Here is a 24,177-nt window from a genome sequence, read left to right on the forward strand (position 1 = left end):
GATAGCCGAAAATTTGAGATGCGATTTAAACTTAGGATCGTTTATTAGACACATTACTTTCATGAATGATACGATAAAAATCTCTAGACTTTCTAGTTTCTTCTTAGTGATTTGTGATAAGTGTAGCTACAAAGGATAGTAAAAAATCTAGATTCATTTAAAATTTTTGTTTAGAGTACTTTTTACGTAAACGGTTACATTAATATTGCCCGATCATTGGTCCAGTTGACAAAAAGTATGAATCCACAGAAGCAAACGATTCAACCCAGTGGAAGACTAGCCAAACAATGGGCCACATAGGCATGTTACATAGGTATGATGCCTGACAATAGGTCAAGCTTAGGTCATGTGTTCAATGCACGAACGACAACTAGACTTACCTTTTTACCATCAAAGTTACTTTATTTGACTAAGGCAATCAAACTACTATGATTAATGCTGACTAAGCCATGTCCAAGTAGCGCTAATTTGGCAACTTCTTCAAAACCCTAAACCCTAATGGTGAGTATAAGTACCGAAAATCAAGCAAGGTACGCACTCCAATCCCTCTAACCCTCTCATTGTTCACTTGTGATTTCACATTTTCTGATGTTGTTTATTTCCTGATTTTACCATCGGAGGTGGCCTGTCTGTCGACATCTTGATCGAGTATAAGTACTGAAAATCTATCTATGATCCGACCGCTCTGACAATTCCAGAAGCAACAGAAACAAAAAGGATTTCACTGCAGCTTCATCATTGTATCAATATTTTTCTTGATTTCTCTCAAATCCTACTTTGGCAAATCTAATTGATAATATTTTCAGATTTCAGAGTTCTCAGTTCAATTATTTCTTGTGTCCCATGAATGATGCAAAAATCCAACAGCTTTCTCAGATAAAACAATGGAGTCCTCCTCATTCCTCAATACAAATGATTCAATGATGCAAAATTTGAATTATTAACCCATAGTCATCTCTAAAGAACTTTTGGAACATGTGAGCTTCTTATAATTAGCTCTCTGTCACTGGATTCAATAATGCTTTGATATCTTGTGATTACACTTTCTTTCTTGAGATTTGGAAAAGTTAATTATAAGTTTTTGATAACAAATCCAATTGTAGGAGTAAAAGCCAACAACCCTTAGTGTAACTGCATTTCCTAGACAAAATGGAAACCCTAATCACAAAGCATCGCATTTTATCATGTTTGAGTAGTTCCTTCATCTAAAGGTGTGTCTTTTCTTGGGAGTAGTGTTGCTTCTAGCAGTCGAAGGCCCAGATGCATTTTAGAGTCCAGAGTAAATTTGAACCGTTGAATGAAGTCCAGATTTGCTCTGAACCTCAAAATGCATATGGACTTGCGTTGCTGGGAGTGGCGCTGCTCCCAAGCACGATCCTTGAAGGTGAAGGGAGAATCTATACACGAACCATTGTTCTCATGTACGCTTATATTATTCATGGACCAAAATACCCTTTTCAATGAGGAGGAAGTGAAAGAATATTTTCATTTTTCACTTTTTATATTTAGAAAATATTTAAGATAATATATTGGTGGGCCCCATATTTCTTAGGTATTAATAGGCTTTGAAAACACAGGCTTATGAGGGCAAATAAGCGAAAGCAAAAGAGTTACATACGAGATTACTGGTTGGAACCTGGAAGCGTGAGGCGTGTCGTTTACCATCAGGTCAATAGCAGTTGAGACTTGAGAGATGAGACTTGAGAAGTGGGTTACCACATGACACAAGCGACGCTTGTGGGCCCATTTATTTGCATTTTAGTGGGCCTTTTAGATGGGTAGGCCTGTGGGGTTGGGGGTGGGGGTCGTTGGGTAGGTGGGCTGTCAGAATTCATTGAGGGGTTCCCCACAACTAATGTTATCTCATTTCTAGGATGGGCCCCACCTTTTGTATTTTTTAAAAATTATTCTTTACCAAATTTTTTTTTGTTGAGAATTTGGAGATAATTATTTTATATGTACAAAATTTGTCTTTTGTGTTAAAGAAATTCAAACTTTGATCTCTATGAGGTTTTGGTCTTCACCAATTGAAGCAATCCCGTAAAATTATTATTATTATATTACTTATATTATGCTGTTATACAGTGTAAAATCTCAAACCCTAGCTTGAAACTGAAAAAACAAAAAAGCAATTTAATGCCATTTCTAGAAAATATTTTGCCAAAATAACATAATTATGTTTGGGATTAGTTGTTGCAAATCCAACTCATAATGAAACTTAGAAGGTTCAAGATGGCAACATAAAGGGTTTAAGTAAAATTACATCAATACCCATACGTCATAATCAAATAGGTCACTGACCTATTTGATTAAACATAAAAATGATCAAAGTTATCTAGAACTGAATACCCAATAAGGCCAAGCAAGGTTGATGAATACTTGAGTTTGATAAACTTAATATATAGTCGATAACTTTATCAGTGAGCCTTTGTGTCGATCCCAAACCCGAGTAAAGAAACAGTGTTGAAATGTCGAATCAGTAGCCAACATAAAATAAATAAATAAATAATAATAATAAAAACCCATTTTACATGAATTTTTTTTTTCAATCTTACATGATAAACTTAAACTTAATGCTCAGTCAATGTGTACAAAGACAACATTCAATCAAAGAACATGGAATGTACAATGAAATCAATATAGTGTTTTTCATTTAATTCATAAGAAAATGATAATGGTCATTGATAATAGTTTGGTGGCATTTTATAGTATTATGTAGCTTTCTTTTTTAATAATTTGTTCTGTTTGGTAATGTATAGTTTCATACTTGATTCCTTGTTCCACATCCCTATCACATTTAATCAGTCACAATTTTGGTTAGCAGTGGTTGTAAGTACACTGAGAGTAAGAGACTAACAACATGTAGTTAGAGAGAGATAATGACTGCAACTCTTTTTAAAACCCATTAAACATTCTTTGCATTTATTGAAAACCTATTTCAAATGCACAAGTTTGTATCCGTATCTTTTATTCGTCAAGGTGGATATTAATATTCCTCTCATATTTCTCTATCATACATTAAAAGAGGAGATTTATAGGGGGTCCATTAGGTGTCCTACCCCTGACTTATTCTCTCAAAACTTTGAGTTGAGCTCCCCTCAAAGAGTGTGGACGGGGAGCACTCTGTGTTCTCCTGACGACTTTACAACTACAAATTATGTAGGCTACACGTGTAAAAAATAATAAAATATTAAAAAAAAAAACCCATCATCCTAATCCGGTGGGCTCCCTAGTAATTCATGGTCAACAGCTGTTAGAGGATCATAGAGTGCTTCCCCCGTCAGGGAAGACGATCTGGACTCCCTTCGTAATATGTAGTGAAAAAGTGTGGAAGAAAAATCGAACATAGATCTCTAATTTGAGAGATAGAGGATCTAGACTGAGCTTGAATCTAGACTCACGAGTCTCTGGATGTGTGACAGGTAAAAGATCAAGATTTTGCAAGTCTTTTGGATGTATGTATTGATTTTGCTAATTAAGAATATTTTCTTGGTTTCTATCTTGATTTTTTCTGTTTTTGGCATGAGGGTTTCTATCTTGATGACAAAATAATACTGTGTTTGTGTTGTTGTGACTTCATTTTCTCCATAATAAGTGTCCCTAGCTCTACTTGACACTTCCCTTTTTATTGAATAAGCAATAGAATCCTCTAGTAAGGGCAAGGAACTATAGATAATAAGACACAAAAAAACTAAAACTACTATGTTTTGGGTGATGTTTGAGATTTTATCTTTAAGAGTCTAGGGAGCCTCTCTACCCTAAATTCTAAGACATGGTTACCATGTAGTGAAAGAATCCTGCAACCCTATAGCCATTATTGGACCAAAAATGGAAGAACAAGAAATAATGGGAGAAAAGCTTGGTGGGTTGGTTTCCAGAGAGGGCAGGGGAAGCAAGGGGTGGGGTTAGGGCTAGGTTGCATGAAAGGGTGGGTTGAAAATTTAGTACCTTGGTTCCCACTCCAGCAACACAGATCATAGGGAATACCCTTACTTGAAAAGTAACAAAGGAAGCCAAACTGCCTTTTTCTTTACAAAAGGTCCTCAAATTTTTCCATCACATACACCATAAAATCAGATAAGACATAAATTTCACTGCCCAAATAATGAATTTAAGAACAGGACCATACAGAATGAGAGGACACAAAGCTAGCACAAAAAAAGAAGAAAGGAGGGCAGGGAACCTATGATCCCTAACAACCCATTAGGGCAAAACTTCATAAAGACTTTATGGAGCAGGCTTGGTTGATTGCCCTCAATTTTCACCTGAAAGCTCCTTAGTTGGGCCCACCAAACCCTATTTTCTTGAAAGTCAGGTCCCACCTTAACCTTTATATTAAAATTTCAACACATGGGTATGGCCCACATGGAATAATCCTCTCTCTCTCTGTGGTGTCTTGTAGCTTTGCTTAATTGCTTTTACCTAATTTTTTGTCAATTTCTGATGACATCTCCTTGAAGAGATAGCTTTACTAGTTCTTTTGTTTGGTTAAGAGAGGAATAAAAGAAGGAAAGTATTTTAAAATCCTTACAATACCCTTCTCCAGAATAATCTCATAGATAATTAGCTTCTTTGGGTTAATAAAACAGATAGATATCTGGGTTTGATGAAGACATAAAGATGATGGATAAGGAAAACCTAGACAAGATGGGTTTGTCCCCACCTCTCACACTCCTCTTGCTCTTTTGAATTATTGTGGTTGGAATCTTAATTTAGGATAATTTTCCATTCTCCTTTAAAGATTTTCTTCATTTTCCTTTTTCAATTTCTTGTGGATGTGATGATATTAGGGATTTGATAAAAACCACATCAATGGTGGGGTGGGGTCACATTGAATGAGTCTGAAATATTGATTGATTGATGTGCTATTTGGTCTTGTCATTTTTAGGGGTATAGTCTAATAAATGGATGTTTATTTATTTAATTTTAGTTGTTTTTATTCTAAATTATTTGCATATAAAAAATCCCATGAGCAGCTGATCCAATTTAATCTACTACATCTTTACAATAAATTAGTTAGATAAGTATTAAGGTTTTAATTTAATTGAATATAATTATAATATATTTTAAAAATAAAACTTTGATTTATTATATAAATGTGTTATCTCTCCTAACTACACTATGGCTCTTTTTGATATCCATTATCATTCTCACTTATGAGAATTTTAAATTAATTGACATCTATTATTAGTTTTGTTTATTATTAAAATTAATAGAAAAACCTCAAAAATCCATGTAAAAATTTCATTCTCTTCATTTATGTAAAGGTTTACTTAAAATTTTATAGTTAAGATTATGGTAAAATAGTCAATCCACATTCTTTTATAAAAAAAATCATTATTTTTTCTCATTTGCTCACTGTCATTTTCTAACAATTTTTTATTTTAACATACCAAACTTATTTTTGACAAAATTCATCAAACCATTTTTCATTCTTGACCAATCATGAAGTATTGTACTTATTTTTTTAAAATAAGCATAAATAGATAATGAGAATCGATACTAAAAAGAGCCTAAGTGTATATATATTTTCTTTTGAGGCACTTTGTTCCTTTTAGGTTAAAATTTGATTTTTGAAATGCTAGGTGGGGCCAGGATTCAATAGGGGATGGTCTTCTTGGCCCTGGGATAGCTTCTACGCTGTTGAAATGGACATGTAATCTTTTATAAAGTGAATCCTCCTTCGCCCTATCTACTATTACAAGTGCTAACAAGTTTAAATGCTACTACCTATACATACAATTATCATTAAAAAACTTGAATGAGAAAACCGATAAAAATATGCATCATATATAAAAACATTATCAATCACAATGCAACAAAATATAGATGACATGACAAAAGGCTTGAGCAACTTGACAATACAACACATAGTTCCAAAATATTTTTCCCTATGTTCTTGTGTATATATATTTTCTAAAGCATATGGTGCTAAGTACAAGAAATGAGCTAGACCCTACTCATAAAACATTGCTATTTAATATAAAACAACTTAGGACCCCTCTTCATAAAGATGACCACCAAATATAATAGAACAAATTATCAATGATGTGAATAAAGCATGGTCTAGTTGGGTTTTATGATTAATCAACTTAACCTAACCAATATTTCCACAAGCAACATTAGATCATGGGCAGTTGAAATTAATAGTTTTGTTAGTAGATTAGAAGTGACACCAAAGAAAATTATGTATATTAATGTTTATGTAGGCCCATTTTTAAAAGACACTTCTCTGCTAATGAGCCAATTTTCATGCCAGTGGGCCAGAAAGATCTTGCCATTTTCTAATAGTGGCCCATTGGATATCTGGGCTATGCAAGAAAAGTAGAAAACAGCACTCGGTTGCATTTAGAGGGCCCAATTGAGACATGGGCCTCAGGCACAATAACGATATGGACATTTTCTACTAATAGCCCATGGGTCTCTGGCCAATAGAACAACACCTTGTTATATTTTGGGCCCAATTTGGATATGGGCCTTAGGCCCAATAACGACCCACATGTAGGGATTGAAGGAAAATTAATTGTGCGATCCAGGCCTTGTATGCTTTTGCCGGGACGAGTAGGAAACGCGGACGAGGGAACGACGCAAGGTAAGCAGGAGCGAGCAGCGGCGCCGCTCCAGTTACGGCCGATCGAGGCTGTCCTTTTGCTATGGCATTGCTGCTGCCACAGCGCAGGCGATTCTGCGGCACCGTTTGGATTCTACTCCGTTCACCTCTTCAGGTATATAGCTCTTTCGTTGGTAAATCGTTGGTAAACCGGTTTCTTGTTTCATTTAGGGTTATTACTGCCGCACTCAGTGTATTAATGGTTGAAATTAGTATTCAAATGAAGAAATAGGGAGAATAGAAAGGTTTATGCTGTATATGCTATGAATTCATTACGTGAAACAACTTGTTATTTCTTTTGGGGAGCTTTGCAACGTTTTCCATAAAGCCCAATTTCAAAATATACACTACATGTGGTGAGATGGAGGAAATTACTGTTTTTTGCTAACAATTTGGTTTGAATCTGAATGATAGTGTTACTAATTGGGCAGGAATATTAGGTGAGAGTTTGATTGATTAATTGTTCATGTTCTACAATGTGGAGGCTAACTCCATTTAGTTGGGTAAGGCTCCCTTTTTTTTGTGGGGGTGGTTGGTTGTTGTTGTTTTACTTATCTTAAGATCTTTTGATTTCAAAGTAGATCTCCAGAACTCCGACATGGCGTTAATCTCTACTGTTGTGTCATCCTCCTAGACAATATCATCAGCGAAAAGCATAAATCATGTAACCTCATCTTGGGTGTTTGCATGAGTCATCCATGATAAGTGCAGACAAATAAAGCCTAAGGCTGATCCTTAATATAAGCCATTGTAATTGGAAATTCACTACCTTGATTTCCCCTCCCAAAACAGTCCTTGTGCTTTTCATTACACCAGCATACATATCTTTAAATATGTCAAGTTTTTGCTTGAAACTCCCTTCTTTTTTTAGCATATACTAGATTATCTTTCTAGGAGCTCTATTGTAGGTTTTTCCTAAGTCAGTTAAGATCATATGAAGATTCTTCTTTTCCTCTCTATATCTTTCTATTAGCCTATACCTAGATAGCTTCCATCGAGTATCTTCTTGGCATTAGTATCATTTAAGTGATTTTCATGATAGGTGTCCTTTGTGGTCGGGAAAGACTGGAAAGGCATAGTTTTAAGTTTCAACTAGTTCTAAGTCATTAGTTTTACTTAACATAATTAAGCTGCTTTTTTTTTTTTTTGGGGGGGGGGGGGGGGGGGGGGTACTAACATAATTAAGCTAAGTTCTTAGACTGTTGATTCTGAGAACTGGACATATTAATATTTTGAGGACCTAATATGTTGTAATATGGTAATATAAATGGTTTATGGGTCTTCAGCACTCATGAATGTCCATCAGTTTGTGCTTAAATTGTAACTGATGAATATATTATCTACATTTTCCTCTGTCTGAGCCAAAACAACAAAACAATAGTTCTAACCCTTTAAAGCGAATTAAGGAGTGACCTGACATGGGCCGGAAGCACTCTCACCTTGCCCTCCTTCAAAGAGAATGATAATGGGTCAAGATGCAGAGACGTTGGGTTCAAGGTGGAAAAACATTATTTCAATGGTTTGATAGAGAAACTGAATAAATTTGAGGGATGATGTTTTTCAAGTTTTTATGGAGAATTCATCTAATTGTGTCACAGTTGGAAGATTGGTGATGCAAATGGGAGTAATTGTATTGGACTTCTTGTGCAGCTTACTGTTTGGACCTTTTTATGAGGTGGATATTCCCAACTTGAGAGCATATATTAGGTCTAGTAGTGATGATAAGAATATTTAAAAGCTTTGTCTACGTCCATGCTAAACTTCTTGATGTTATTAAAGGGGAGAAACATAGGAGCATATTCACAATTTGAAAATATATATTAGGTCTACTAGTCACGTTAAGAATAATGAGAAGCTTTATCTACATACATGTTCAACTTCTTGATGTGAAAGGGGAGAAAAATGCGATAGACATTGCAAGGAAAAAACCCTACCAAGGATCAGCCTCGATACCCTTCTTCATACAATCACTAAAAGTGATTCACAATGTCTTCTAATCTTTCTTAGATATAAATTGTTGTTCTTCTCCAGATGGCTCACCTATTATAGAATCCACAAACATTTCATCATAACCTTCTTCCACCTTTAGGCTTTAGTTTCATTTTCTGTGCTGTTATAGCATTAAAATGTTCTCATTATCCACTTCAACTATCTCATAGTGAAGTTAAGAGTGCTTGTATACAAAGATTCTTATTCTTCTTGCCTTCTAATGGGGTTTTGCAGTTTTGTTTACTTTATGGTTATCAAGGCACCTAAATGTTTAGGATCACTGGTCTGCCTTTATTTTGGACTGTCCCCAATGCCCTGGTTGCCTTGCCACGATGATAATTATGGTTCCTTTTGTGGAGGTCATGGTTTTTGTTTCATGGTGAGAAGGGCGAGTAGATACAACATCAGAGGAAGGTGTAATGGGAAGGGGGCTGCAGGAGTCAAGGGGAGGGGAAGATGGTTATGACAAAGTAGATGACGAGGTTTGGTAGGTAGTAGAGGGCTGGAAACAGAGAATAACACTATGTTATAAAAGGTCATACCTAGTGCACTACGTCCCACTACTGCAGGGTCTTGGGAGGGTCTTAAGTATGCATCATTGTCCTACTTCTGTATGGAGGCTGTTTCTGAACTCAAACCCATGAGGCATGACAGCTTGGTCACAGTGCAGCAACCTTTCTGTTGCACCAAGATCCTCTGTCTAAGTCTGAAAGGTGAGGTACCATAGACCTAATTTATCTAGACATTAGGTAAGCTAGGTTCAACTTCAACTTACCCTTAACAAGAAGATGTGATCTTTGATGGTTTGGTTTCATTTTGATGGCTTTCATTTTTATTCCTTTGAATTGTTGTTCGTCACAGATGTCTGTTATTTCCCAAATGTTAAGAAAATGTCTGTTTCGCCACATGGACAAGGCATATGTCTATTCAGCCAGTTGGATAGAAAGGATATGGTCTGTTTGGGCACATATCAACTTCAGAGTCTAGTTCAATCAGATAATTCCTTTTGTATTGGTGCACATCCCATGTATGTCCAACCGTGTGTACCTGTGGTCTAGACATTATGGTGCACTCTTCCAACAGTGAGTGGGAATGGACACTTTAGATTAATAAGAACATAAAAGTGAATGGCTCAGATTTGAATTATGATTTCTGGAAACATTGACTTCCCATTCTAAATGCTCAATAACTTTTTACAATAATTAACATTAAGATTACTTACAAGAATGCTTACTGATTGTCTTCCTTGTTTAAATTGATCCCTGAGATGTATCTGTGCTTTCTCATTCGTGCCTGAAGTTTCATCCAAGGTTCCCATCCTTCTCCTCTTGTCGTGTATCATTGTTTCCATGATTATTACTGTTTTTCCATCTTCTGCCAGAAATTAATGGTCGGTGTCCCTACTAACTTTTCCTTATCTATTAGAGGGTGAGGTTTTTGTGATAATTTCCCTTTCTGGAATGTAGCATCATTGCTAACCTTGATATTATCAGCTCATAAAAGCCACCCAGTTTAAAAATAAGTTAGTAAATTTGACTTTTAGTATTTTGCCATTTTGGCATAGCTTGTGATACTCTAGCTTCTGGACAATGTTTTTGAAATATATGCTTGAGCAAACCAGTGAGAAACAAGCAGTTGAAGCTGTCATGTAGATGCTGAGATACCAGTCAAAGCAGGCACTATGCAGCTACTGAGTTGCTTGGTAGCCTGATAATAAATCCAAATAGTGAACCATTCCTTGTTCTTTCTCCTCAACATGTTTCATTTGTTTAGTGATTATCCTTGTTATGTATAAGCCAAGAGGCAAATTTCCCTCTCCACTGACATATTCTAGCTACAACAACTTCCCTACCCTAATTCTTTGGCAAATTTCCAATTGATGGTGCAGAAATACAAGCGTCGAGTAATATATTTTGAGTTTACCAGCTGCAGATGCACAAGCAATGAGTGTTAGAGCACCTTATTAGCCTTTCAGAAATCACTGAGGACTGCAATATGAAGTTTGCAAACAAGAGATGGGTAGGCTTTCTTCCTAATATTTTGCAATCCAAATACCATATTATGCTCTTGAATCTTCTTTGCTACATATACTTAAAACTGATAAACAATCTGTACAATTTACCTGAAGTTTGCAGGAATCTGGCAATGATAACTGGAGACCCTTGTTCTCAGCTCCACGGAATGCCTTGCTTTGGGTTTATGAGAATTCATTTTACTGAGATTTTCTTCTGCAATGGCAAGCTATGCAAGGGAAATTAAGGGGAAGGGGCATTAAAGGGAAGGGAAGTGATTTTTTTTTTTTAGCTTAAAAAAGAAAAGAAATGTTTGTTGTCATTTCCTTGAATGAATGTATTAACTCTGTAAATTTCTGACAATAGTTGGCATTAATACTTTCTAGATGCAAATCCTAGAATTGAAGATAGGATCTTTCAGTTATGATTCACATAACCATATTGATCCTTCTAAATGACTTGTGAAGTACAACACTATTTGTCACTAGTGAATTTTAATGCGAAGGTTAAAAAAGTAAAATCAATCATTTGGCTGGATTCTTTCCCTCACTCAATCATGTTCCAATATCCTATTTCCTATTTCAACACCTCAAATGATTTTTTTTGCCCCTTCAAAGCAAACAAATCAAATGCTTATGTTACACATTCTCTACGTAATAAGAAAATAATCTATATATTTCAAACATAAACTAGTCTTTTTAGAATTCCCAAGGTCAACTACCTTGAGGATCCCACGTCTTTTGTCATGGAATAAAGAAATTCCTCAAAACACAAACACTGACCTGCAACTTTTTATTTTAACCTGCAATTCATTACCTTGCTTCTCATCCAAGATCTCTGAGCCGTAATTTCACTTGGGACTGTTCGATCACTCTACACCGTGACCATGAGTGTGGCTGGAAATCCTCCATCCACCCATTTGGTCAAGGTTTTTACTAGTCTATGAAATTACCGAAATCTCCTTGCTCTTTTCCATATATTTCTTTTGTAACGGCAAATGGGGAATTCGAAGCAGTAGGCAATAGTAGAAGTAGATCCGGCTTCTCCTGGCTTTGAATCACGAAGCTTGCTGTAATAATTCATTGAGATCACCTTAAATGGTTTAAATATATATCTCAAGAGTCTCTGACTATTTCCAAACGCTTTGCCTGTAAAGGTTCAAGAGACAAAGTTGAATCTCAGTGAATAATCAACGTTAATTCCTTTTCTAATTGAAACTGTTCTAACTTGACCGACCAGCGGTTACTTTCTCCTAGGTTTTTGTCAGTTGGGTTTTCTCTAGGACGCAAGATACTTCAACTCGGAACAATTCCATAGCTTCCTCAGATCTATTGGCATGCTTCTCAAACCCAATGGTTCTTCTATCCTTAAGACTTCCTGTGGTCACATTGTCGGTACAACAATGGGGACTTATCTTTGATCGCTAGTACGAGAAGTTAAGACCTTGCAAATTTCGAGAAAAGAGATGATTTTTCCGAGATGGGTTTTCGCTGTTTTAGTCGTTCTCTGCCTCCTCGCATCTGGGTCTTCTTCGATAGAGAACTTCCGACAAGCGTAAGCTGTTTCTTTTATTAGCATTGTTTATGATTCAATGGGTCTATTTTGGTCTGAACTGTAAATCACTGGTAATTGACATTAATGGTCAATTTTTATGCATACCTGCAACTTTGAATTTCCTGTTTCTTGGAAGTATATGTGATGCATTTATTTTGAGGGGAATCAAATTCGTTGTTCTACTTAAATTTTCGATTGGAAACTGAATTTTGGGGTTGTGTTTTGTCTAGATCTTCTCCTTTACCGATATGTATTCGCTGCATGTTTGTTTGGATCTATAGTTCTCTATGTTGGGATGAGATACAAACAATCATTCAAATCTATACAGTGTTGGTAGGACTAGCTGCTCCACCTAATTATTTGCTTCTATGTGATGGTGGTTATTATTGGTTTGGAAAGCTGATAGAACTGTGCCATTAGCATTACTTGACTCCAAGTCTTAACGCAATATTGAACTTATTGCTATATTGCCGACATCAAAATGAGAAGAAAAAAACAAATGACATGTAAGGTATGGGATAAATGCCCCTTCTGGGCAAGTGGGTGGGGATTTCTATATGTAGTCCTGTGCTAAGAGATATTGCAAGTTGCCCAGACAGTGTTGCTTCCTGCCATCAAACATGCGTTCGTTTATGTTAGTTTTTAATTTTTCTGAAAGATAAGCAAAGTCTGGAAAAGAGGAGAATATTGAGTTGTAAGCCGATAGCTAACATTTGTACAAGATATTCAGACACAACTTGCACAATAATATTTTTTTCATTCTGTTTGGTTTTTGGAAAGAACCTTTATTTTCCATTCCATTCTATGGAGGCCTCTACCCTATTTAAAAACTTTTCTCATTGTTTTCTGTCACACTATCTCATTAGTTGTTCTTTTATCTTATCCTCATCCTCAAGGCTTTCAAGCTGCACTTAGCACTCATTCTCGTTGTTTCTTCTTTGGTTTTTACATGTCCAAGTCTTGTCTATTCCACTCCTCTTTGTTTTTGTCTCTTCTTGAAGCCACTTCTAGATTCATTGCTCTCTCTCTTTTGGGGGTAGGTCAAAAATAGAGGAGCCTAAGAAGGATCTTAGGATCCAAGTCCAAGCCCGAGGAAACACAAAATAACGTCTGGAGCAGGGCCGAATGGAGGAAGATGCTTTGCCCCAAAGAGAATGGGAGAAGGTGCAAGTTGATGAAAAGATGATCTAAGTCTTCCAAGCCATTCCAATGGATAATATAGTTTGTGTTAGCTAGGATTTGGCGGTGAATGAGAAAAAAATTGGGTAGCAAGGCAAAGGTTAAGGGATCTCCAAAGGGTGAGGAAGTGATGGGGAATGGGACCTTCGAACCAAACTAAGGGCGACCAAGGGGCAAGTTGGGAGTGGGTACGGGTAAGGTTCGAGGTTGAGGAGATAGTGAAGGAGCTAGAGGAGGAAGGTAGCCAAATGGTTCTATCTTGGAGAAGGGAATGATGTTTTGTGGGGGGGGGGGAGGTCTAGACCTACGTTAAATTGAGTGGGGAATTAGAAAGTGGGGGGGGGGGGTCTAGACCCGAATTGAGTGGGGAATTAGAAAGGGGAAGGCATTAATGATGGAGGAAGAGAGGGGGAAGAATTTAGGCATATTGTGAATGATACACAAAGTGAGGGCCAAAGATATTGTAGAGGATGCCTATTGGATACCAAGGGTCAAGCCAGAAGGAGATAGAGAAGCCATAAGAGACCAAGATGGATGTAGTGGAGAGAGCAAAGGGGTCAAAGCTGGAGAAATTTCCTCCAGACCCAAGAGGGGTTAGGAGGAAGGGAGACTCTTCACATGGAGTCGGATTTGAGAAGAAAAACAAACCCAGTTGATTCAAATGGAATCATGATTGGAAGAGATTTTTCAAGTAAGCTTAAGAAGACTAGCGGAATTGTGGTCGTGGATGCAGCAGATTTCAAATCCACTCTCAAATTGTGTGCGACACAAAGCCTTCTAGCTGATGCTGGTGAAGGAAACGGGTGGGGTATCTTGGTCCTTCCAAAGAAAGGCATCGAAGAGTGCCTCCATGGCAATACTGATGGCTCTCGGAAGGAAGAAGATACCACACCAATAAAGATAAGATGATTGGAGGACCAATTTGATGAGGACTACCCTTCTAGCAAAGGTTATAAGTGTAGCCTTCTAGAGTTAAAGCTTCTTTCGAATATGATCAAGCATTGGGGTACAGTGGTGGTTGGTTAGCCTCCTAGGAATGAAAGGGAGTCCAAGATAGATGACCTGGGGGGCGGCGCCAAGGTGAAAACCAATGAGCTGGAGAACGGTGGCTTTGACAGAATCCGTGATGCCAGAGAGAAAAAGGGTGGATCAGGCTCCACCTTTGTGGACCTGATAGAACGGATAAACCAGTACTCTCGATTATATGTAGAATATGCAACCTTTGGACTGCTATCCTTACCTTGGCCATGCAATATTTCTCATGTTCTGTAAATTCGGGTTCTATTTCTGAGGTGTTTATTTGCCATTGATGTATTTTGCTTCCTTTTTTTTTTTTTTTTTTATTTTAATAACGCAGTAGGAATGCCTTCAGCATTATATTGCATGTTTTGTTCTCTTTTCTCTTCTATCAGTTGCCTTTTATGCCTTTTTGTTGAGCCTCATTGTTTATCTATATGTTGCATCACCTTTTTAAGTTTTTCCTTTGCTTTTGCTTGTTGGTTAGACAAGGAGATTACAGTGTAATGCTGTTGTGAAATTTATATTCTTTCAATCACCTCTCTTCAAGTTTTTAGGTTCTTTTTTCACTTTAAAATTTATTTCTCAAGATACTTTAGTGAGTAAACCCCTTCTTCATAAACCAAATCTGTCTTATTATTCTTACAGGTTTCCTATTGTGGAGCCTGATCCAGGTCATACAAAACTTCGTCTTTCCAGGGAAGGCTTGGAGGCAATAGAAAGAATAACTACCCCAATTGCAGCTGTTGCAGTAAGATTGATATCTTTTCCTAAACCCCTTCTCTTTATTTTCTGCAGAACCTTTAAGAAAATGTATCAAGTTGGTTTACAATATCCTTGAAATAAAATTGTAAGGATATGGAGCTATTATTGCTTGGAAATTCATCATTTCTTATCTTTTCAGTTTCAGATTTGGGGTCAAGTCCATCATTGAACTTGCAAATCATCTTCTCCGGCTTCCCCTTTTTTTTTCTTCTTGAAATTCTGTTTTCCTGTATTAAAGTGACTGAAAGTCATTGAAACTCATCTTGGGTAGGAAAAAAAGGTGAAAATCAGATGTTTTAATGCAAGTCATACTCTGCTTGCAAAAGAGGCATTGCATGATTTGAATCTGAATTATGTTCCTCAATGCTTTCTCGTGCTGAAGACTGAAGGCTATCATCATGTTCATCTTAAAAGGTTGCCTCTATCAATGGGCTTGAGGGTTCACAAGCCCACTTGAGGTCATCTTGTCATAGTGAACTTGCATAATATCATAAGCGCTGAGCCTAAAGTTATACCATCCCCCCCCAAAAAAATAAAAAAAATAAAAAAAATGTAACACACCCTTGGTTTCTTTTAAAGAAGCAGATGAGAAATAATTTTCTTTGATTTCCTCTTTATATTTACCTTCCTAGGTAATTGGTCCGTACCGTTCTGGCAAATCTTTTCTACTGAACCAACTTCTCTCCCTTTCATGTTATGAAGGTAATATTTTCTAAACTTACGTTCTCTGAAGCAGTACTACCCAGAGTTGTATGATCTTCCTGTCTACGTCAGGTTCTATAAATTCTAATCAGCGTGAACTTGTGTTACAGGGTTTGGAGTAGGCCACATGCGGGATACCAAAACAAAAGGTTGATGCATGTTTAATCAAATATGTTTTTGCAGCCACACAAAATCTGTGCACTCTTGCACTGGCATGCATCAATATTGGTTTTGTAACCATGACACTTTTAGATTAAAGAAATTATCTTTGACATTTACTCTTTGTTGTTTCAGGGATATGGGTTTGGGGGACACCATTAGAATTACTTATAGATGGGGTTAAAACTTCTGTGCTTTACCTTGACACAGAAGGATTTGAAAGCATTGGAAAGTCAAACGTATATGACGACAGGTAAATTTTTCCTGATATCTGAAATCTTTCATTTGGCTTCCTTGTGGTCCTCACCGCCAGACTTTTCTAATATGTGTTTGCAGGATCTTTGCTTTGGCAACTGTTATGAGTTCTGTGCTTATCTACAACCTACCTGAGACGGTTTGTTCTTTAGCCCATGACACAGAATGATGCTATGTGAGCCTTTTAGCTGCTCATGCATGGATGCACTATTACTGCTTGAGATGTACTAATTTGTTGTTATTTTTGTCCCTAAGATCCGTGAAGCTGATATATCAAGGTTGTCATTTGCTGTTGAGCTTGCAGAAGAATTTTATGGAAGGTTTGAAATTGTTAAATTTATTTAAGGGTTTTCTTTCTTACCACTATGCCTAATGAAGTGTAATCCTTCACTATTTGCCACAATATGTTGGTCAGTCCATGAGATAGAGGACCAACTGACCAAGTAAGCATCTCATTGGCACAATTTCGGAGGAAAATAAGTGACGAAAGTAGCTAAAATTACTAGAGATGCCATGTTGATTTTTATGCACCCCATATAATTGCAATTTTGGTAATTTTACTGAACATTGAATCAGAATCTGAGCAACTTTCCTGCTTACTTTGGACTAATATTTGGCCACTGAGATGTATGTGGGGCGTGCTGTTAGTAGATTAAACCATATACTGCCAAGTGGCAAAGAATGAAGCGTTATACTTTGCTAAGCAAAGTGAAGCCTAGAAGGACACTATTTAATTTGAACGTGTTGCAATTATGGTTACCCTACTTTCTGTCAATGACTAACTTTTTTTCTGGTTTTCCTGTCGCTTGTGGAAACTAGAGTGAAGGTAATTCACAGTTCACTTCTATTGTTTCCATTTTTTTTTTTTGGGGGGGGGGGGGGGTGTGGTTGACCATTTTCTACCCTAATCTAAACATCTAAATATATTTTTGTAGGGGCAAGACGTTGCTTTTGAGCCGGCCAAGTTGTTGTGGTTAATTCAACGGGATTTCTTGCGTAAGTTTAAAACTGAAATGAGGATGTCATTTTCCGCTTTCCTTATTTAATAAGGGAGTTGTTTTATTAAAGTAACTCACCTGTTATCCTCTGTCATTCCCTTTGCTTGAACTTTTTAGTGTTTTTTCCTTTTGGGAGTGGGGGTTAGGGAGGCTGTGTGGGAGTAACTTTGATATTGTTGATGCTGTATTACAGAAGGGAAGAGTGTCAAACAGATGGTTGATGAAGCTCTTCTACGGGTGCCTAATCTTGATGGTTAGTTTACGTCACCTATCTGCTCTTAGGTACCTATTGAGTTTATTTCAGCACATGCATGTAAGACCAGACTATTGATCATAGATGCCAATTGTGACTGCAGGTGACAGAAATATTAATCAGGTATTGTTTTCTCCAAACCTTCCTTTTCCATCCAATATATATTTCTTATTCCATGGTTGTGCTTTTGCTTTCTTGATTGAATCAGGTTAATCAGATTCGAGAATCACTGGCCATTATGGGTGATAACAGCACGGCCTTTAGCTTACCGCAGGTATGGGTTGCTTTTAGTGCATTTGACTGAAAGGCCATTATATTTGTATGCCCTCTCAATTTCTCCAACCATATCCAATTAATACTGAAATCTCTCTGGAGTTACAACACTTCGCTTACCTAATCACTTATGTTTTATGTATAAATTTTAAACCTTTAACTTGAGCATCCAATTCTCGGTTGTACTACCCGAAATCAAAGTAGATACTGTATATGTACTTTACCCTGATCAGTGCTGATTCCAGACTCCAGAGTTAATTTTGTATTGAGAATGGCTTCATCTTATCACTGTACAAATATACAATTTTTGAGTTTTCTACTCTCAATGCATGCATAAACTTTCTCATGTGTTTTTGTTTGGGAGGAATATGAGATGTATAAGATCCCCCACTGTCATTGTGATGGTAGGGATCAGGAAGTGCCCCTATTTTCAGGTCTACATTCTGATGGTTTCTGCTGTGTCAGTAGGAGGGCTTACCCACCTCCTTAAAAATAATTTCTTTATTATCTAGTCCAAAATAATTTATTTATTGGCTAGTTCACTTTGTCAGATTTTATGCTTTGGAGTGAGCTTACAACTCTTTAACTTGAAATATTTGCAGCCTCATCTCCAGCGAACTAAGCTTTGTGACATGAATGATGCTGACCTTGATCCAACTTATGTTAAGAAGAGGGAGCAGTTGAAAGAACTTGTTGCTTCTCTTATTCGTCCAAAAATTGTGCAGAGTAAACCTCTAAATGGAAAGGAGTTTGTATCTTTCTTGGAGCAGGTACCTTTCTTTTATCTTCCTGTGCTCTAGTTGTAAAATGTAAATGTATCATATCTATTAGAGCTTCATCGTTGTGATATTTAGTTAATCAGACATGCTGCTTTCCTTCTGCGAATTTTGGTTTTGGGTTTCTATTCCAAGCTTAAGCCTCCCTTCTTCTCACTGGAGAAGTGGGGATGAGAGGAGATGATGCCGGGGGGGGGGGGGGGGGCAGATTTTAGCTTGGTGATATATTTTTACTGAATTGCATTTTCTCAAGAATATATTTTCAATGTTTCAGATTCTTGATGCGTTGAACAAGGGAGAGATTCCTTCTACTGGTTCTCTTGTTGAGGTTTTTAATAAGGGGATTCTTGAGCGGTGCATGAATTTATACAAGCAGAGGATGGGAGAGGTAGGGTTACCACAGTCAGAGCAATCTTTGCAACAAGCCAATGATGCAGCAAGAGAAGAAGCCATGAAAGTCTTTGAACAGCAACATTTTGGTCGCCATCATGCTAAGAAATCAGTCGCTAAACTGGAGAATGAAATACAGGAGGTATGCTAGGAAGTAGTCACTCAGTCTGAAAAAGTTTATTTAGTATAGGGGGCAGATAGCTAGCACTACCACAATTTAATTAACTCAGAAAGTAAATACAAGTAAAATTTTCTATATCTTAAACATGTAGAACTCTGTTTTTTTTTTTTCAAAAAAATCAAGGATCTTTCTACTGAGTTCCATTGATCTGGCCTCTAGTTGGTATTCCTTCCTCTTTTATCTTTTCCTTTCTTTATCTCTGATCCAGTGGCAATGGGAGCAAAACTATCCGGGGCTGTTTGTTTGGAAATGCCTTTGCTTCCTGGTGACTAAATAAGAGTGTGTTTTTCATGAAAAATTCAATTCCTAATGTCAGCACTGAAGTCCTCCGAGGTTTATATGTCAAAGCCAAAGGAGGGGTAATGGCTTACATTGAGCCAAGTGAAACCATGACCTTATTGTCAATTTGGATATTGAGTAAAGAAAATAATCGGAAAAAAAAGGGAGTAATTGAGTTAAATTTGAATAATAAATAAGTAAAAGAATAACTGGTTTAGATTGGTTAGGCCCTCTTAGCATAATGTAACTGTTGATTTTGAGAAAGAAAAAAAAAATTCAAATGTTAGTATAATTTTGGACAGTATACATTATGTTGCTGTATAAATTCTCTGATATGGTTTATTCCACTCAAAATTTAGTATTCGAACACATCTAATTTAATTAAATAACTGTTGTTTTTGGATGAATGAAGAATATCATTACCAAAACCCCCATTGGGAAATAAACATGATGTCAAATATTTCATAATCATCAAATATTATAGATGGTTATTTTACAATTACTTGAAGTCAATTTTGGGAAAAAGTTGTATGCCTTTAGCTTTGAGTCTTGCACACATCTTCTCTTAATGCTGCAAATCCTCACTTTTGATGCATTCCACTGCTGCCCAACTTGTTCCACACTTGCACAATACTGATATGGCAAAAAGCCCGAGTTTTCCCACTTCTTGTTGAGACCAACCATAGTTGTCAATTCATTATGTAGGGAACTGCCTTGGCATCCAGGTGCCTTGCAACGAGTGTTGCTTTCTGTGTGCATTTCAGTCACCCTGCATCCAGCCCCACTACAATTTGTTGCTTCACCTAGAATACCATGTCACTGAGGAAACAAGTGAATGAAATGGGTTCGTTTCTTATAGGAATGTAGAATGATAAGGGTAAACCTGGTGCCAAAGGCTGCACAAGTAGAGTCCCAGGGTTTTTTTTTTTTTTGGGAGGGGGGGGAGGATTTTCCTATGTGACCTTACCCCACAATTTAAACAAAACCTGCATGGAACATTTCAAGGAAGCTTCTCTCAAGAAGCTGCATATCTTATCATTAGTGGTTTTGCTTTGACATTGATGAAACTAAAATATCTTGCAAATTTTGGCTAAATTTAATTTTGAACTATGAGCGCACCAAGCATTCATATTGAATGCCGTGATTGTGTGACTATCAAGTTTTTTTTATTTCGGTTTGCAAGTACATGTCTAAACTAGTGCCAAGTTGGATTCCGATATGTGATCTATGGACTATTGTGCATTTGAAATTACACATTGTAAATTAAACTAGATTTTTGCTCTTGTTCATTTCATCTTTACTGGAAGTGCTTTCTGTAGGCATACAAGAATTATATCCTGGCAAACGAATATCAATCTTCAAAGCTGTGTGAGGCACTGTATACCAGTTGTGAGGACAAAATGGACCAGCTTCAAGCCCTCAGGCTTCCTTCCATGGCAAAATTCAATGCGGGTTTCCTCCAATGCAATCAAAGCTTCGAGACAGAGTGTATAGGGCCTTCAAAATCTAGCTATGAGCAACGTATGATGAAGGTTGTTACCGTTCCCACTATATTAGTATGGCAGGTTGTATTGTTGGAAATCCCTAAAGTTTGGTGGGAATAGGTGACAATTCTTCTGTGATTGGGTTTACGGATGTTTCAACATGGTTTCTTGAATCTAAAATGTCATTCTTCATAATCTCTTTATAATGTGTATTGTGTTGACTCATTTAGTGTGTGTGTACTTGCAGATGTTGGGGAAATCCCGGTCTCTATTCATCAAAGAATACAACCATAGACTCTTTAATTGGTTAGTGGCATTCTCCCTGGTAATGGTGGTGGTAGGCCGGTTTGTTATAAAGTTTATTTTGCTTGAGATTGGAGCTTGGATATTATTTATCTTCTTGGAGACATACACAAGAATGTTCTGGTCAGCTGAGTCACTTTACTATAACCCTGCATGGCACTTTATTGTGGGAACTTGGGAGACACTAGTCTATAGCCCTATACTTGATCTGGACAGGTAATAAGGAATATATTCTCTATGTTCTCTTATGCTTTCTACATGTTACAGATATCTGGTTAATTTTCATTTCCTAAACACCATTGATAATACCACAGATAAGAATATATTGACTTTATGGGTGTACGAGATGAGATTGGAAAATAATTCTCTCTTTCTCTTTCTCTTTCTTATTTTCCATTTTTTTTGACAGATGGGCTGTTCCCATTGGTTTTATGCTGATGATATTGGTTCTTTACTGGCGATGTTCCGGGAAGAGAAAACATGGGTCTAACTGGCTGTTGCCTCTGTACCACAAGCACAAAAGTGGCTCAAATCATCGGAGATCTGAGTAGAGAAAATACTTCACAAGATCAGTTGGGTGTGAGTCTTCAGCCATGAATGTTGTATATCAGTTCATTCGTTCACCGTTCACCATTCATATCCATAGGTCGGCCCTTTACTGTTTTTTGCACACGGAGGCTGCCTGGATTTTGGTGCTTGTGTTCAAATCGTTTAACAGAAAATGATGTGAAGGAAATTTTAGGGTGAGATGATGAGTGAAGTGAAGTAGGCCTTATCTTATTTGTAACTGTAATATCTTTCAAGCTTTCAAATTCCACCCATGAATTTGATTAGTTTGGTTGTTAAGGCTTTTTGGCATCAGGCAGTTATTCTTTTATGCAAGTTAGGGGCTTTAGATGCAGGGAGAGTCTTTATGGTGTGGTGGTCTGGTTTGCAATGTAGTATCACTTTGTTTCATTCTATACTGCACCATTTGTACTGGGATTTTTTCAGAACTAATTGCATATAGAAACTTGTTGAAGCAAATATATTATCTCATTGTCATCCTCTTCAGTACTCTTTTACTGCTCAATATGTTTTTATGTGGAAACCCAGTTTCAACTTTTTTGAAGGAATTTCATTCAATAAGGCAACATTGTGAATTTGGCAGGCAATGATCATTGATTAAAGTTCATATTTTGCAGCTAAAGAAGTTAGCTAGCTAGAAAGCATTAGTCTCATCCTTAGAACTTAGATCAGCTACTACTTCTCCACCCTCACAGTGGTGCCCCACTCATCTCATCTCTCAATATTTTCCGAGATCTCACGCAGGTGGGGAGAGAGAGTCAGAACTCAGAAGTAGCAGCAGCAGCAACGATGAAAGGCGCAGGCGTGAGAGAGTCGAGAGCCTGCATTTTATTTAAATTTTTTTGCCGAATAATCGGCGATAAAGTGATTTTTCTGCAAAAGTCGTTTCAAAGGGTTTTCTGTTTCGACATCGTCCGAAATGACGAAATATCGCCTAGTTTGGGCGATATGTTTGACACTGGTTCCTTGTAATGTTGTGTGGTAGATATTTGTGGTAGCCAAATATATAACTAGATTATTTAGTGCTTTTTCCTTTGTTACAAGAATTTTAGAACATTCGGAACATTTTGTATCTGTGGAACCTAGAAAGGGTGGATGTTGTTGATAGAATATAAAATGCTTCTTTAAAGTTTCTAGATTTTCATCCAAATAAGTATTTGAGCAAATTACAGATTGTACACTTTTGTGAGACCTAAACTCTGGGTTGCATGCTTTAGTGCCTTAAATTACAAATTGCACACTCTCAAAATTACAAGTTGCACGCTTATGACTTCCCATCCAAAATTCTGTGAAGTCAAGTGTGAAACGTCCATTTTACTTTCAATATGGTATAATGACCATTTTACCCTCAATTCATATGTGAAAGTGTAATTACTCAAATACCCTCTTAATGTTAAATTACGTAAATACCCCCAACACCTTATTTCAAATTTACAGCTTTAATTACTCAAATACCCCTTTGAGGTAAATTATCGGAACACCCCCTTTAAGTAGAGCATTGGAACCTAAGGAGAAGAAGAAGAAAAAAGAAAGAGAGACAAAAGACACAAGATTTTACGTGGTTCGGTTGGTCGATGTGACCAACCTACATCCACGGGGAAGAGTGCTGTCTGTTTTGCTTTATTTCTTCTGAATTTGTGTACAAGATTTTCATAGAAAATGAGGGTAGTTGATGGATCATGACTTTTATAATCAACTATCAGAGTATTCAAGGCCATATCTTGAAGAACTAGCTTTTCTCCGTATTTTAATCTCGCAAATTGCCATTTCAGAAGCCTGTTACACAACATCACATGCATATTTAGTTAGAATCTAATATGTCAGCCAAAAAGACATGTTGTATCTATATTTGCTCGGCATGAGATTAAACATGCAAAATCTTACCTTTGTTTTTCGATACTCGTGCATTATCCAATCAGTTATTTTGCGTCCTTTAGATGTGGGATTGGCACTATCTGCATATTGATGATATGTCAACTGCTTTGTATACCCTATTGTCTCCTGATTTCGTAGTTTATCCTTGACACCTTTATCTCCAGTGCTGGACCTCCAAAATCCATTTTGTTTTGGGACTGCACGAAGCGATCTTGACCCTTTTCGTGAACTTTTTCTCAGGGTGACAAAGAAATAAAGGGACTTCTTCATCCCATTAACCAGTAAATCAGCCCCTGTTAACAGAAAAAAAAACATGAAAAGTTAGAATCAGTCTATTTCACAAAATTGGATTAAAGTAATGATATGGATCAATTTTAGGAAGAAATTGTAAAATTAAATGATGAGAAGTAGGAAATGGACACAAGTACGCACCTGGTAGTAGCCATGGCTCAACGTTGTAGACATCAAAATCTTTTACCATGTTTGTAGGAGTATTTCTGCCACTTTCTTTATTATCCAGATAATCTAGAAGGAGATCTCTTGGGGTGGGATTAAA

General features: G+C 37.0%; 1 protein-coding gene across 1 annotated transcript; it reads left to right on the forward strand.

Moving 5' to 3' along the window:
- The first annotated feature begins 7,816 nt into the window (after positions 1-7,816).
- Positions 7,817-22,205, forward strand: LOC149003254 (uncharacterized). Its single transcript, XM_089136768.1, has 18 exons — positions 7,817-10,618; positions 10,728-12,165; positions 15,010-15,112; positions 15,759-15,828; positions 15,939-15,977; positions 16,123-16,240; positions 16,324-16,381; positions 16,498-16,562; positions 17,062-17,068; positions 17,178-17,238; positions 17,434-17,493; positions 17,597-17,616; positions 17,702-17,767; positions 18,369-18,536; positions 18,817-19,074; positions 20,712-20,924; positions 21,124-21,395; positions 21,589-22,205. The coding sequence occupies exons 2-18, from the start codon at positions 12,077-12,079 to the stop codon at positions 21,728-21,730; spliced, it is 1,809 nt and encodes a 602-aa protein (XP_088992894.1). The 5' UTR covers positions 7,817-10,618; positions 10,728-12,076; the 3' UTR covers positions 21,731-22,205.
- The last annotated feature ends 1,972 nt before the right edge of the window (positions 22,206-24,177 follow it).

The sequence above is a fragment of the Hakea prostrata genome, chromosome 10 (assembly GCF_041222555.1).
Source record: "Hakea prostrata isolate BN-2017 chromosome 10, UWA_Hpros_2, whole genome shotgun sequence".
NCBI classification, from domain to species: Eukaryota; Viridiplantae; Streptophyta; class Magnoliopsida; order Proteales; family Proteaceae; genus Hakea; species Hakea prostrata.

What these genes read in the sequence shown, in the direction of transcription:
- LOC149003254 (XM_089136768.1), top strand. Translation starts at nt 12,077, where the DNA reads ATGATTTTTCCGAGATGGGTTTTCGCTGTTTTAGTCGTTCTCTGCCTC. An exon ending in CCCCAATTGCAGCTGTTGCA is followed by an intron (nt 15,113 to 15,758) that starts GTAAGATTGATA and finishes TTACCTTCCTAG; the next exon opens with GTAATTGGTCCGTACCGTTC. An exon ending in CGGCCTTTAGCTTACCGCAG is followed by an intron (nt 17,768 to 18,368) that starts GTATGGGTTGCT and finishes AAATATTTGCAG; the next exon opens with CCTCATCTCCAGCGAACTAA.